At 36.5% G+C, this 13,299-nt stretch overlaps 1 protein-coding gene across 1 annotated transcript in view; it reads right to left on the bottom strand.

Annotated features, from left to right (window-relative positions):
* Window positions 1-12,971, bottom strand: part of LOC133621283 (B-cell receptor CD22) — a 49,773-nt gene extending 36,802 nt beyond the window's left edge. Inside the window, exons 1-4 of the mRNA XM_072915545.1 lie at window positions 12,954-12,971; window positions 5,732-5,786; window positions 5,262-5,642; window positions 148-417 (exon numbers count right to left, since the gene is read on the bottom strand). Of these exons, the coding sequence (XP_072771646.1) occupies window positions 148-417; window positions 5,262-5,642; window positions 5,732-5,780 (700 nt within the window). The 5' untranslated portion in view covers window positions 5,781-5,786; window positions 12,954-12,971. The remainder of the gene's footprint in view (window positions 1-147; window positions 418-5,261; window positions 5,643-5,731; window positions 5,787-12,953) is intronic.
* Between the last annotated feature and the right edge of the window lie 328 nt (window positions 12,972-13,299).

Raw genomic sequence — 13,299 nt, 5'->3', positions numbered from 1 at the left:
TCTATGACTTTTTAATGCTTTCGGACATTGTATTTAATGCTTTTTTAGTGCCATTTAACGCCTAATTTCCACAGAAAATCACTTGAATTACTTTGAATGATTTTTATTGAAAAGCCTGACTGAAGATGGTACAAATCAAAAACTTACATTCTACTTCTAGAGTGATGTTTTTAATCAAGTAGTGGTCCGAGTTCTCCGTTTGGCATGAAAACTTCCTGCTGTCATCCTGCTGGCGAGCGGTAAAGCTGACCGTGCTTGTCTTCGTGTTTTGCTTCTTGGACACGCTTGGCCGGAGCCAATAAAAATCCAAAATTTCTGGTTCAGAAGAGCATGAGGTGAGAGTGGAGCATGTCAGTGTGACTTTGCTTCCTTCCGTCACAGGGGATGGGTTCTCAAAAGTGATCGGGCAGGGATTGTCTGCAAAGAAAACAGCGACAATAAAAACATAAGAAGTGCATTTTTACAACCCGTGAGTATACTGTAAGAACCCAGCAGGCACAAGACATTGAAACAACGTTGAGAACTTGTTGAATTAGGTCCTGACATTGGGCAACTCAAACATAATGTTGAAACGACTTGCTTTTTTGATGAGGTTTAATCAATGTTGTGTTGTGACGTTGGTTATTTGACCATTGAATTGGTCATTTTCCTAACCAATATTCTTCATCACAAATACAATGTTGAGACAACATGCTTTTTGACAACGTTTAATTAATGTCAGGTTCTGACATTGATCTGACCATTGACTTTTGGTTATTTTCTAGCCCAGTGTTTTTCAACCTTTTTTGAGCCAAGGCACATTTTTTGCGTTGAAAAAATCCTGAGGCACAACACCAGCAGAAATCATTAAAAAAACGAAACTCAGTTGACAGTAAAAAGTCGTTGTCGCAATTGTTGGATCTGACTTTAAACCATAACCAAGCATGCATCACTATAGCTCTTGTCTCAAAGTAGGTGTACTGTCACATCACACCCTGACTTATTTGGAGTTTTTTGCTGTTTTCCTGTGTGTAGTGTTTTAGTTCTTGTCTTGCGCTCCTATTTTGGTGGCTTTTTCTCTTTTTTTGGTATTTTCCTGTAACAGTTTCATGTCTTCCTTTGAGCGATATTTCCCGCATCTACTTTGTTTTAGCAATCAAGAATATTCAAGTTTGTGGGGACATTGTTGATTGTCATGTTCGGATGTACATTGTGGACGCCGTCTTTGCTCCACAGTAAGTCTTTGCTGTCGTCCAGCATTCTATTTTTGTTTACTTTGTAGCCAGTTCAGTGTTAGTTTCGTTCTGCATAACCTTCCCTAAGCTTCAATGGCTTTTCTTAGGGGCACTCACCTTTTGTTTGTTTGTTTTTGGTTTAAGCATTAGACACCTTTTTACCTTCACTCTGCCTCCCGCTGTTTCCGACATCTACAAAGCAATTAGCTACCTGCTGCCACCTACTGATATGGAAGAGTATTACACGGTTACTCTGCCGAGCTCTAGACAGCACCGACACATTTGCAGACTATAATTACTGGTTTGCAAAACATACTAACCCAAATAGTTGGAATTAGATAATCTCCCACGGCACATCAGACTGTATCTCACGGCACGCGGCACAGTGGTTGAAAAACACTGTTCTAGCCAATATTCAACACAAATACAACGTTGAAACATGCTTTTTGAGGACAATTAATCAATGTTGGGATCTGACATTGATTTGGCCATTGAATTCTGGTCATTTCCCAACCAATATTCTACAACACAAATAAAACATTGAAACAACATGCCTTTTGATGACGTTTAATCAATGTTGGGACCTGATGTTGATTTGACCATTGAATTTTGGTCATTTCTCTAACAATATTCTACAATAAAAATACAACGTTGAAACAACATGCTTTTTGAGAACGTTTAATCAATGTTGGGCTCTGACGTTGATTTGATCATTGAATTTTGGTAATTTTCTAACCAATATTCTACAACACTAATACAACGTTGAAACAACGTGCTTTTGTCGACATTAAATCAATGTTGAGTTCCGATGTTGATTTAACCATTGAATTTTGGTCATTTCCTAACCAATATTCTTCAACACAAATACAACATTGAAACAAAATGCTTTTTGACTACGTTTATTCAATGTCAGGTTGTGACGTTGATTTGACCATTAAATTGTGTTCATTTCCCAACCAAATATTCTACAACACAAATACAACGTTGAAACAACATGCTTTTGACAACGTTTATTCAATGTCAAGTTGTGATGTTGATTTGACCATTGAAATTTGGTCAGTTCCAAAGTTGGACATCAACGTTGTCCCAATTTACAAAGACAACCATTTTGCAACGTTGTTTCAAAGTCCGTTTTCAAGGACATGTCTGTATAATTAATGTTGTATCAATGTCTTGTGCCTGCTGGGAAAGGATATTAGAACAACGTGTATTTGAACAGAACAGATGTTTACCATAAATGTGTGTTTGAAATGAATTGTGTACATCAGGCCTTTTTTAAAGCTTTTTATCAACCAAATAGGCTTGATAAAAACCATTCAAACTCAGGTAGCTCATGTACAATATGCAGTACTAGTAATATATGCAGGGGGCAACAGTGAAGCAAATGTGTCACAATTAAGCAGCAGTGGGGTGAGTAGAAGAAGATCTGACTTTTAACGGTGATGGGACAACAAAATATGCTCGAGTGGTTGTTTTCTGTCGGACATTCTCAGCGGCGGACACAATGTTCCAGACCAGCAAAAAAGTCTAAGCTTCATCACGAAACTTGGTCACATCTTTGTAAGTAGATATTGTGCCTTATGTTTGTTTTGTATCGAAATTGAACCTTCAGTATTCGGGGTTGTGTTATTTTATTTATTATTTGTTCCTCTCTGGCGAGCTAAACTCTTTAAATACACTAGCTGACCAGCAGAGGGCAATAACTCTACACCATATTACTGTTTAGCCACATTCATGTTTTTTTTTGTTTCTATATGCGTAAATATGTGTAGTTTATTGTGTAAATGTATTAACATTAACCTTTCTGTTTTATCTATGGATATTAATATTTTGTAATGTTTATTTTATGTTTATGTGTTCAGTTATACAAACATAGATTTAAAGGGGAACTGCACTTTTGGAGGAATTTTGCCTATCGTTTACAATCATTATGAGACACAAGATCACACGCGTCTTTTTCTTTTCAGGATTTTAAAGATGATAAAAATACACACTGCAAGTAAATGTATAATGTAGTAACAGACACGTTTATAACAAAATTTAATACGTACATTTTTACCTTATTTTGGTCATTTTATGCAGTACCGGGACTTCCTTTCCTGGTGCATTGATTTCCGTTTCCATAGCAGCGCACTTCCGACTTCTGGCAACAAAAGTGTGTTCTTACTTCCGGAAACAAACACGAGTGTGCTGTAATCATGGCAGACTCGGTAACGAAAACAACTATATTTGGACAAATGAGGATTCTCAATATTGTCTTTTTGAGGCTGAATATACTGAGGATGAACTGCTTCTGCTAGAATCGAGCACTAAGGAAAGGTGGGATGTTGGAGCAGACGGAAGCCCAGAGAGTGAGGTTGGCGTGACTTGGGCACGGTGGAAATGTGCAACTTTGAGCCAAGGTATGCCGACATAAATTGAGTGCTTACCCAAAATAAACCGGAAAAAAACGTCCCAGGCCAGTTGAACCAAACGGACAACTGTCCATGGAGTAAGTCACTATACTATTGTTCATAATACATGCCGCACACTACAGTGTCCAGCTAGCTGTGTACAAGCAAAACATGAATTGTGGGCTAATACTTTACAGATACTTTAATATTATTGTTCATGTTTTTCAGTCAGTACAGATTTGTGTCCTATCGTATTGTGTTGGTTTATTACTAATTCAAACACAATTCGGGTGAAGTTTGCACGTCCTTTCTAGGCGTACTAAATAAAGATGCAAAACAGCGGCCGCAGCGCAATTTTTGTTTTAATAAATCACATCGTGCGTGCTGAATAATCACATTTGCATTTATTGTGGCCATTCTGATGATCAGCATATATTCTGCATATTAATGGAGACAGACACGCTAAATGGTTTGGGCTCTCTACTTTGTTCACTTAGGAGACGCAATCCTCTTTTTTTGTATGCCCTTTTTGACATAAAAAACTTTGTTTTTATGGCAAACACAAGTAATATGCAATATTTTCCTCTTAAAATATTTAAAAATAGAACATTTGATGTGAAGTAATTGGAGCCTTCAACACGTCTATAATTCATAACATCGTTAATTTTGATTCATTATTATTTTTTGAACAATGACAGTTTTTAAAAGAACAAAACAAATCCCACTAAAAGTCTTAAGGATCCAAAAGGGCCCCACTCATAAAAGTGTTAAAAATAAATTATACATTCTTTTCTTTTTTTACTTCCCAGCCTTAAATATTTAGATCAATTTCAGATCTATCCGTCAATATTAAGTTTTTATTATTTTGTTCATGTGTTTTGGTTAGTTATTTATGCCCTTTTGACATAGAAATCATAGTTTTTTATGGCAAACACACAAAATATGCAATATTGTCCCTTTAAAATATTTCAAGGTGGAATATTTGAAGTGAAATGTTTGGAGCCTTCAATAGGTCAATAATTCATAACATCATTGATTTTGACTCATTATTATATTCTGAGCAATGTTCTTTTTGTTTTTGTTTTTTAAATCCCACAAAAAAATTCAGGAATCCAAAGCACTCATAAAAGTGTTTAAAATAAGTAATACATTGTTTTCTATCTTTTACTTCCAAGCCTTAAATATTTGTATCAATTTCAGATCTATCCCTCAATTATAAATGCTTGTATTTTTTTTCATGTGTTTTTTGTTTATGCCCTTTTTGACATAGAAAACATTGTTTTTTTATGACAAGCACAGAAACTATGCAATATTTCCCTTAAAATATTTCAAAGTGTAATATTTGATGTGAAGTAATTGGAGGCTTCAATAGGTCGATAAATCATAACAACAGTGATTTTGATGCATTATTATTTTTCGAGAAATGGCAGTTTAAAGGAAAAAAACACCTTTTTGTTGTTTGTTGTTTACTCTTTTATTCCACTTTTTTATGTTTTTGTAATATTACTTTTAAAATGGGCCGCACTTTGGACACCTATGGCAATGGAGCGGGAGAAGTGTTGGTGTGTGTGAGAGAAAGGACAGACGAGTGTATGTGAATGGACCGACACACTTATTGTGAATGTGAAAAGGCAGACATGTTTTCAATACTTGCCGTCCACAACAACAACAACAGCAGGTTCCGTGATCCATTTAAAGTCTCTTTGGATGTATCGGAATGCGTAGTTTCCGCTGTCACTTTTTTTCAGGTCGCAGATCAAAATATCCTTTGGAGTCCTTCTTGAGTGTTTGTCATCCACGGGTTTCACTCGACTCGCAAAGTCTGGATGGACGGGCTGGTGTGAGTCGGCGCTGAAAATGACGGTGCCCTCCAAGTTCTGTTCTTTCCAGAGCGGGTCTTTTATCCAGAACCAATCACCCCTTGTGAGAGAATAGCTGCTTGTCACCTTTAAGGTCAGCGTAATGCAGGACCCTTCTTTAGCAGACGGCGGACTGCTGCTTATTTCAAAGGGGTTCTTTGTTGCTTCGGAAAAATCTGCAGTAGAACAGCACGGCACTTTCAGCAAAAGGCTACAGAAAAAGTGTTGTTTTTTTATTTTAGAGGAGGAAATGGTTTTTTTTTACCTGCCACCAGAATCACCGATACCAAGCAAATGAATGTACGAAGATCCATTCTGACCTGGAACAAAGTGAAACGGTTTTAATTTATTGATACTAATGCTAATAATGACCAAGAAAAATGCATATTATTTTTCAAATTGCTGATTTTGGATGCATTACTTCATATACCGTAGATCAGTGTTTTTCAACCAGGAGATGATATAATTTCACCTATTTGGGTTAAAAATATTTTTTGCAAACCAGTGATTATAGTCTGCAAATTATGTATTGTTGTTGAGTGTCAGTGCTGTCTAGAGCTCGGCAGATTAACCGTGTAATACTCTTCCATATCAGTAGGTGGCAGCCGGTAACTACTTGCTTTGTAGATGTCAGAAACAGCGGGAGGCAGTGTGCAGGTAAAAAGGTATCTAATACTTAAACCAAAAATAAACAAAAGGTGAGTCCCCCTAAGAAAAGGCATTGGAGCTTAGGGAAGGCTATGTAGAACAAAACTAAAACTGAACTGGCTACAGAGTAAACAAAAACAGAATGCTGGACGACAGCAAAGACTTACTGTGGAGCAAAGACGGCGTCCACAAAGTACATCCGAACATGACATGACAATCAACCATGTCCCCACAAAGAAGGATAAAACAACTGAAATAGTCTTGATTGCTAAAACAAAGTAAATGCGGGAAATATCGCTCAAAGGAAGACATGAAACTGCTACAGGAAAATACCATAAAAAAGAGAAAAAGCCAACAAAATAGGAGCGCAACACAAGAACTAAAACACTACACACAGGAATATACCAAAAACTTCCTAATAAGTCATGGCATGATGTGACAGGTCGTGACAGTACACCTACTTTGAGACAAGAGCTATAGTGATGCATGGTTGGTTATGGTTTGAAGTCATATCCAACAATTGCGTCAATGACTTTTTATTGTCAACTGAGTTTCGTTTTTTTAATGATTTCTGCTGCTGGTGTGCTTTTGGATTTTTTCAATGCAAAAAGTGTGCCTTGGCTCAAAAAAGGTTGAAAAACACTGCCGTAGATGTCCGTGTTTGTAGTTGTCTTTAGCGCGTCCTAGTGGCTCCCAGGAGCTTTTCCAAAAATGGATGTAAATGGAGGAAAAAATATATTTTTTGTTTCTGTAGAAGGACAAACATGACACAAACCTTCCTAACTGTTAAAAAGACCACTGCACTGTTTGTATTAAACATGCTTCACTGATGAGAGCATTTGGCAAGCGCCATTTTGTCTGACTTATTTCGGCGGTCCTTGAACTCACCGTAGTTTGTTTACATCAGTGGTTCTCAAACTTTTTTTGTCATCCCCCACTTTGGACAAGGGGGAGTTTTCAAGCCCCACCTGCCCCCATCGCCCCAACAGAGCACTAATGCCAAGCTTTAACATTTTCAAATGTATTGAACATCAAGTTGTATACATTCAACCTCAATAACATAAAATAACATTAAGTTCAATAATAAATAAAATAACTGTGCAGCTGTGGTATAACTTGCATCAAGTTCAATAATAAATAAAATAACTTCCATCAAGTTCAATAATAAATAAAAAAAACTGTTATAACTTGCATCAAGTTCAATAATAAATCAAAAAAAGTGTTATAATTTGCATCACGTTCAATAATAAATCAAGAAAAGTGTTATAACTTGCACCAAATTCAATAATAAATCAAATAAAAGTGTTATAACTTGCATCAAGTTCAATAATAAATCAAAAAAAGTGTTATAACTTGCATCAAGTTCAATAATAAATCAAACAAAAGTGTTATAACTTGCATCAAGTTCAATAATAAATAAAAAAAGTGTTATAACTTGCATCAAGTTCAATAATAAATCAAATAAAAGTGTTATAACTTGCATCAAGTTCAATAATAAATCAAATAACTTACATCAAGTTCAATAATAAATCAAATAAAAGTGTTATAACTTGCATCAAGTTCAATAATAAATCAAATAACTTGCATCAAGTTCAATAATAAATAAATAAAAAAGTGTTATAACTTGCATCAAGTTCAATAATAAATAAAACAAAAGTGTTATAACTTGCATCAAGTTCAATAATAAATCAAAAAAAGTGTTAACTTGCATCAAGTTCAATAATAAATCAAAAAAAGTGTTATAACTTGCATCAAGTTCAATAATAAATAAAACAAAAGTGTTATAACTTGCATCAAGTTCAATAATAAATCAAATAACTTGCATCAAGTTCAATAATAAATACAATAAAAGTGCCACTTTGCAATCTTTGCACAAAAAAAAAGAGGAGCTATGCATTTGGCAAGACAGGGCAAGTGACAGCACTTTCCCCCAGGAGAGCCACCTTGCTTCACTGTGAAACAGCACGGCTGTATGATCAGCTCCCATTTCCTCACACAGTGCAGAGAACAGTCGCGCTTTCAGTGGTCGTGTTTTGATCAAATTTACCGCGCTCACAACATCTGTTAAAACCTCATTGAGTTCGGGGCTGAGCTGCCTTGACGCTAGTGCTTCCCGGTGAATGACACAGTGTGTGCCCGTCAGATTTTTGTTTCTCTGCAGGCGCTGGCTCTGGCTCGACGACCTTTGAGGTGCGAGTCACAAATGTATATATTTGTGTAATTGTGATCCACACATTAGCCTGCTACGCATCCGCGCGAAAGTTTGTTCCGCTTAGCCCCGCCCCCATTAGTTACTGTTGCTATGTCTGTCAAACTTTCGCTCGTACCGAGAAATTTAAAGCCTACAGTAAAAATAAGTACCGGTAATTTCCATTTATTTATATAGCGGATTTCACAGACAGAATCACAAAGTGATTTACAGTGTGTATAGAAAATGAAAGCATAGTAAAAAAAAATCATCTAAGAATATAATAATTTAAAAAAATAATTTAAAGTGAAATTTCCTCCCGTTCCTCGCGCCACACCTGTCATGTCTCTATTCCCCACCAGTGGGGCGCGCCCCACACTTTGAGAAACGCTGGTTTACATGCACATCTTTCTCCGACGCTGCCACAGAAAGATGTGTTTTATGCCACTCCTTTGTCTCATTTTGTCCACCAAATGTTTTATGCTGTGCGTGAATGCTCAAAGGTGAGCTTTGTTGATGTTATTGACTTGTTTGGAGTGCTAATCAGGCATATTTGGTCACGGCGAGACTGCAAGCTAATCGATGTTAACATGCTATTTAGGCTAGCTGTATGTACATATTGCATCATTATATCTTGTTTGTAGGTATATTTGAGTTCATTTAATTTCCTTGACTTATGTCTTCTGTATTTATTTTATATTTGCATGTCTCATGACACATTATCTGTATGTAATATTGGCTGCATTTCTGATAGTTGTTGGTGTGCCATGTTGTTCCAGACCACAGCAAACATTACCCAGCTTGCAAAGATTGTAATAAATCCATTAGAAGAAGACAGCCTGCCGTTTCCTTTAACTTGGACACACACATCTATACCTTTTGCCACTCTAAGCCAGTCATTTTCAGGAATTGTCTCACCCTCTGAGAAGTTTTACTAATGTTTTCCAATGTTGTAAAAATGTCTTGAATAAATAATACATTTCAACATTTCTGTCAACAAAGATTTGCGTCAGCCTGCGACACAGTCATTTTGATCGTAGGCTAATACAGCTAATGTGTTGCCTTCATTATAAGATATGCAGGCATGTGATTTTTCCATCTATAGTCGAAAATATGTCTCTGTAAAAATATAAACAAATATTTTCCGTTTTTCTTTGTTTTTTCCGACCTACAATGTGTGTTAAAATTTTGATCCATGTCTTTGCCATACCTGCCAACAACAACGGTTTTGCCGTAATGAGTACGTTTTTTGATAATCCATTTCCGGTTTACGATTGCAGTGGGAAAAACTAAGTTTTTCCAATAAAATGGTTAACTGAAAAATCGAAGTTATGTCGCGAAACTACGTAGCTTAACTACATTTCCCAGGAGCTTGGCGGTAACTTCACTACATTTTAAACAGGTAGCGATGTCTGTAGCTTAGCTATTTTTAGACCCATGTAGTGGTTAGCTAAGCTACATGGTACAAAGGAAGACAGAGGAAGAAGAGACAGAGAGTACTGGACTATTGCAACTCCACGGGCAAGAGACAAAATATACGGGAAAAATCAATGATGATTGGTTGGTTTACGTATAAGAAAATCCATGATTGGTCTCCTCCGTTCCCAAATATTTACTGAGTGTTGTTAAAAGGAAAGGCCATGTAACACAGTGGTAAAAATGCCCCTATGCCAATTTTTTTGTAACGCGTTGCTGCCATTAAATTCTAAGTTAATGATTATTTGCAAAAATAAATTAAGTTTCTCACTTCAAACGTTAAGTATCTTGTCTTTGCAGTCCATCCAATAGAATATAAGTTGAAAAGGATTTGCAAATCATTGTATTCTGTGTTTATTTACCATTTACACAACGTGCCAACTTCACTGGTTTTGGGTTTTGTACAATGATTCCTTAATCAGGTTATTCTTACTGTCATTTATTAAGAACGTCAATTGCTATTGCTATATTACTAAAATGCTCATAAAAAAATATTTTACAGGAATGCACATTTTATCCCATGTTTTCATCTCATTGTGCATGTTTTATGGGGAACAAAATGTGATGTCTGAAAAGGGTACAAATTATTTCCAGAGTAGATTTGTGTTGTTCTTTGTTCACATTTGTGTTGTAAAAAGCTTTATTTGTGTCGTTACGTTCTTTTGCTTATTTTAAAATACATTTTCTGACGAGTGACCCACCCACCTTGTCAAAATCTCTCCGATTTTGTCACATTCTACAGTGGCACATACACAGATTTACTACATATGTACTGCAAAAATGTTTGTGTCTAACGATTACACATTTTATGTTCTTAACGGTGTATAGATTTTATATTAACGTGTTGTTATTCATAACCAGCCACCCCAGCTTGTAAAAATCTCCACAAGCATGTCACAAACAATACATGTTACAAATATTGTAACATCAAATGGAAACCTTATAGAGCAGGTCTTAAATTACAAGTACTTGGGTTTTACTCTTGATCAGGAGCTTTCATTTAAAGCCAATACAAACAACTTGGTCTCTAAGCTTTAGGGTAAAGCTTGGTTTCTTTTTTAGAAATAAAAACTGTTGTGATTCAAAACGTTAACATAAAAACTATCATCGTTAGACAATATGTTTTGCAGCACAAACGTAGCACAAACGAATGCTACAAGTTCGGGGAGATTTTAACAAGGTGGGGAAGGGTGCGGTTTAGGAATACTACGTTAACTTAAAAAACATCCATCCATCCATTTTCTACCGCTTGTCCCTTTTTTGGAAAGCTGGGGTGCTGGAGCCTATCTCAGCTGCATTCGGGCGGAAGACAGGGTACACCCTGGACAAGTCGCCACCTCATCGCAGAGCCAACACAGATAGACAGACAACATTCACACACTAGAGCCAATTTAGTGTTGCCAATCAACCTATCCCCAGGTGCATGTCTTTGACAGTGGGAGGAAGCCGGAGTACCCGGAGGGAACCCACGCAGTCACGGGGAGAACATGCAAACTCCACACAGAAAGATCCCGAGCCCGGGATTGAACCCAGGATTATTCAGGACCTTCGTATTGTGAGGCACATGCACTAACCCCTGTACCACCGTGCTGCCCACTTAAAAAACAAAACAAAAAAAACTATAAAAAGTTAATTACTTAAATACTATAATAGTTAGACCAAGGGTTTTTGCAGCACAAACAAATGGAACAAGTTTGGGGGGATTTTGACAAGGTAGGGGTGCTGGTTATGAATAATAACATAAAAACTATATTAGTTAGGGAAAAGATGTTTGCAGCACAAACGAGTGGTGGTGTTATTTTAATATTTGCAATGAGAAGGGGGCCAACTTCACACAGGTGATTTAGAAAATGTTCCTGTATGACGTTCCGACAATAAAATTGCATTTGTGACCTAACTTTGAGGTCTTTTTTTAAAGCCATTTACTAATCGCCATGAGTCAAACTGTGTTTTTCGTTTCTCAAACATGCATTAACGTTGTTTCCGCCAGGAGAAAGCGGGTAACACATGGCACACTGATAAAGCGTAACCTATTATTACTATAACAATCTACAAGGTTCATATAGTTTGCTTCTCTTTCTTCCCCTCCATTTATCTGCTTTCTTATGTAACTCAAGTTATCATTACATATAAGTATTGTTGCAATTGAAACAATTGTATTGCTTATAGTAGAGGTAATTATTGTTGTTATTCATTATCAATAGTGCATTTTCTATTGCTATTTGTATTTGTAGTGTAATAATGTTCATTGTCATTTCTGTGTTATTAATATTTACTTCACTAACTGCTTCTTTGCTATCACTTTTACTATAATATTTGTACATATTGTAGCATTGGACGGGTTAACAAATGTCTTTGCTTGAAGATTTCAAGAAATGTTGACTCACTGTACGATCATTACAAACTTTAATGATCACATTAATTTTAGACAGACGAACACAAACGACGAACATGAAAGCAAAGCATGTTTTGTCAACAGCCACACATGTCACACTGAGGGTGACCGTATAAACAACATTAACACAGTCACAAACATGCGCCACACTGTGAACCCACACCAAACAAGAACGACAAACACATTTCGGGAGAACATCCGCACCGCAACACAACACAAACACAAACACAACAGAACAAACACCCAGAATCCCCCGCAACGCTAACTCTTCCGGGACGCTACAATATTGTATTTGCTGATGCTGTTCTGTTGTTGTTGTTATTCTTATTTGTTGATGTTGTTGTCTCTTTGTCTTATCCCCCTTTTGTCCCTGAAATTTCCACCTCTGTCTTCTATTTTTTTCTTATTTCTATCCCCTCCTGATCCGGTTTGGCCGCGCCAAAAAATAATAATAAGTCAAATACAAATAAGGCAACAATAGAAGTATTTAACACTTCTCTTTTGTAAAGTCAATACAAATACAAATATGATTTGTCTGAGTGGCTAGACAGGACAAAACAAAATCAAAATGCAAAAGTGTCATTAATGATTAAAAAATGTAAGGGACAGGCGGTAGAAAATGGATGAATGGATAGATCGTTTGGCACCACTAATAAACACACCAAACAGTGTTTGTATTATCATAAATTATGAACGTGTGAGGGTATTTTCACAGACATGCACAAAGAAAGAGCAAAGACGTTGAGCAAGTAAAAACATTAGAAATAAGCGTGTTCTTACCTGAATGGAACCACTTATTGCTTACCTCTTGTTTCAAGAAAATATGCTGCAAAATTGGGGAAGTTGCCAATCATTTGCATATTTGACCATGCGAAAAAGGTGAAAGCAAAACCTTTCACTTCCTCTTATTGGTGAAGCATATCTGCTGGAAAGTGGTGTGTTTTTTGCCCCACCCTATCCGTGCTTTTTCTTGCAGTAGTAGTTATTAAGTTGCAAAACTCATTTGAAGTCAGTGTTGGAGAAATTGTCGTATGGAAGCCCCTTTCAGCCACACAAAAAAATACCCCACTAATTATGATATAAAAGGTCCAAACTATGAGATAAAAAGTCGAAATTATGAGATAAA

The sequence above is a fragment of the Nerophis lumbriciformis genome, linkage group LG21 (genome assembly GCF_033978685.3).
Source record: "Nerophis lumbriciformis linkage group LG21, RoL_Nlum_v2.1, whole genome shotgun sequence".
In the NCBI taxonomy this organism is placed as follows: Eukaryota; Metazoa; Chordata; class Actinopteri; order Syngnathiformes; family Syngnathidae; genus Nerophis; species Nerophis lumbriciformis.
Note: the sequence above shows the minus strand (reverse complement) of the source record. Positions and strands in the feature narration are given on the sequence as shown.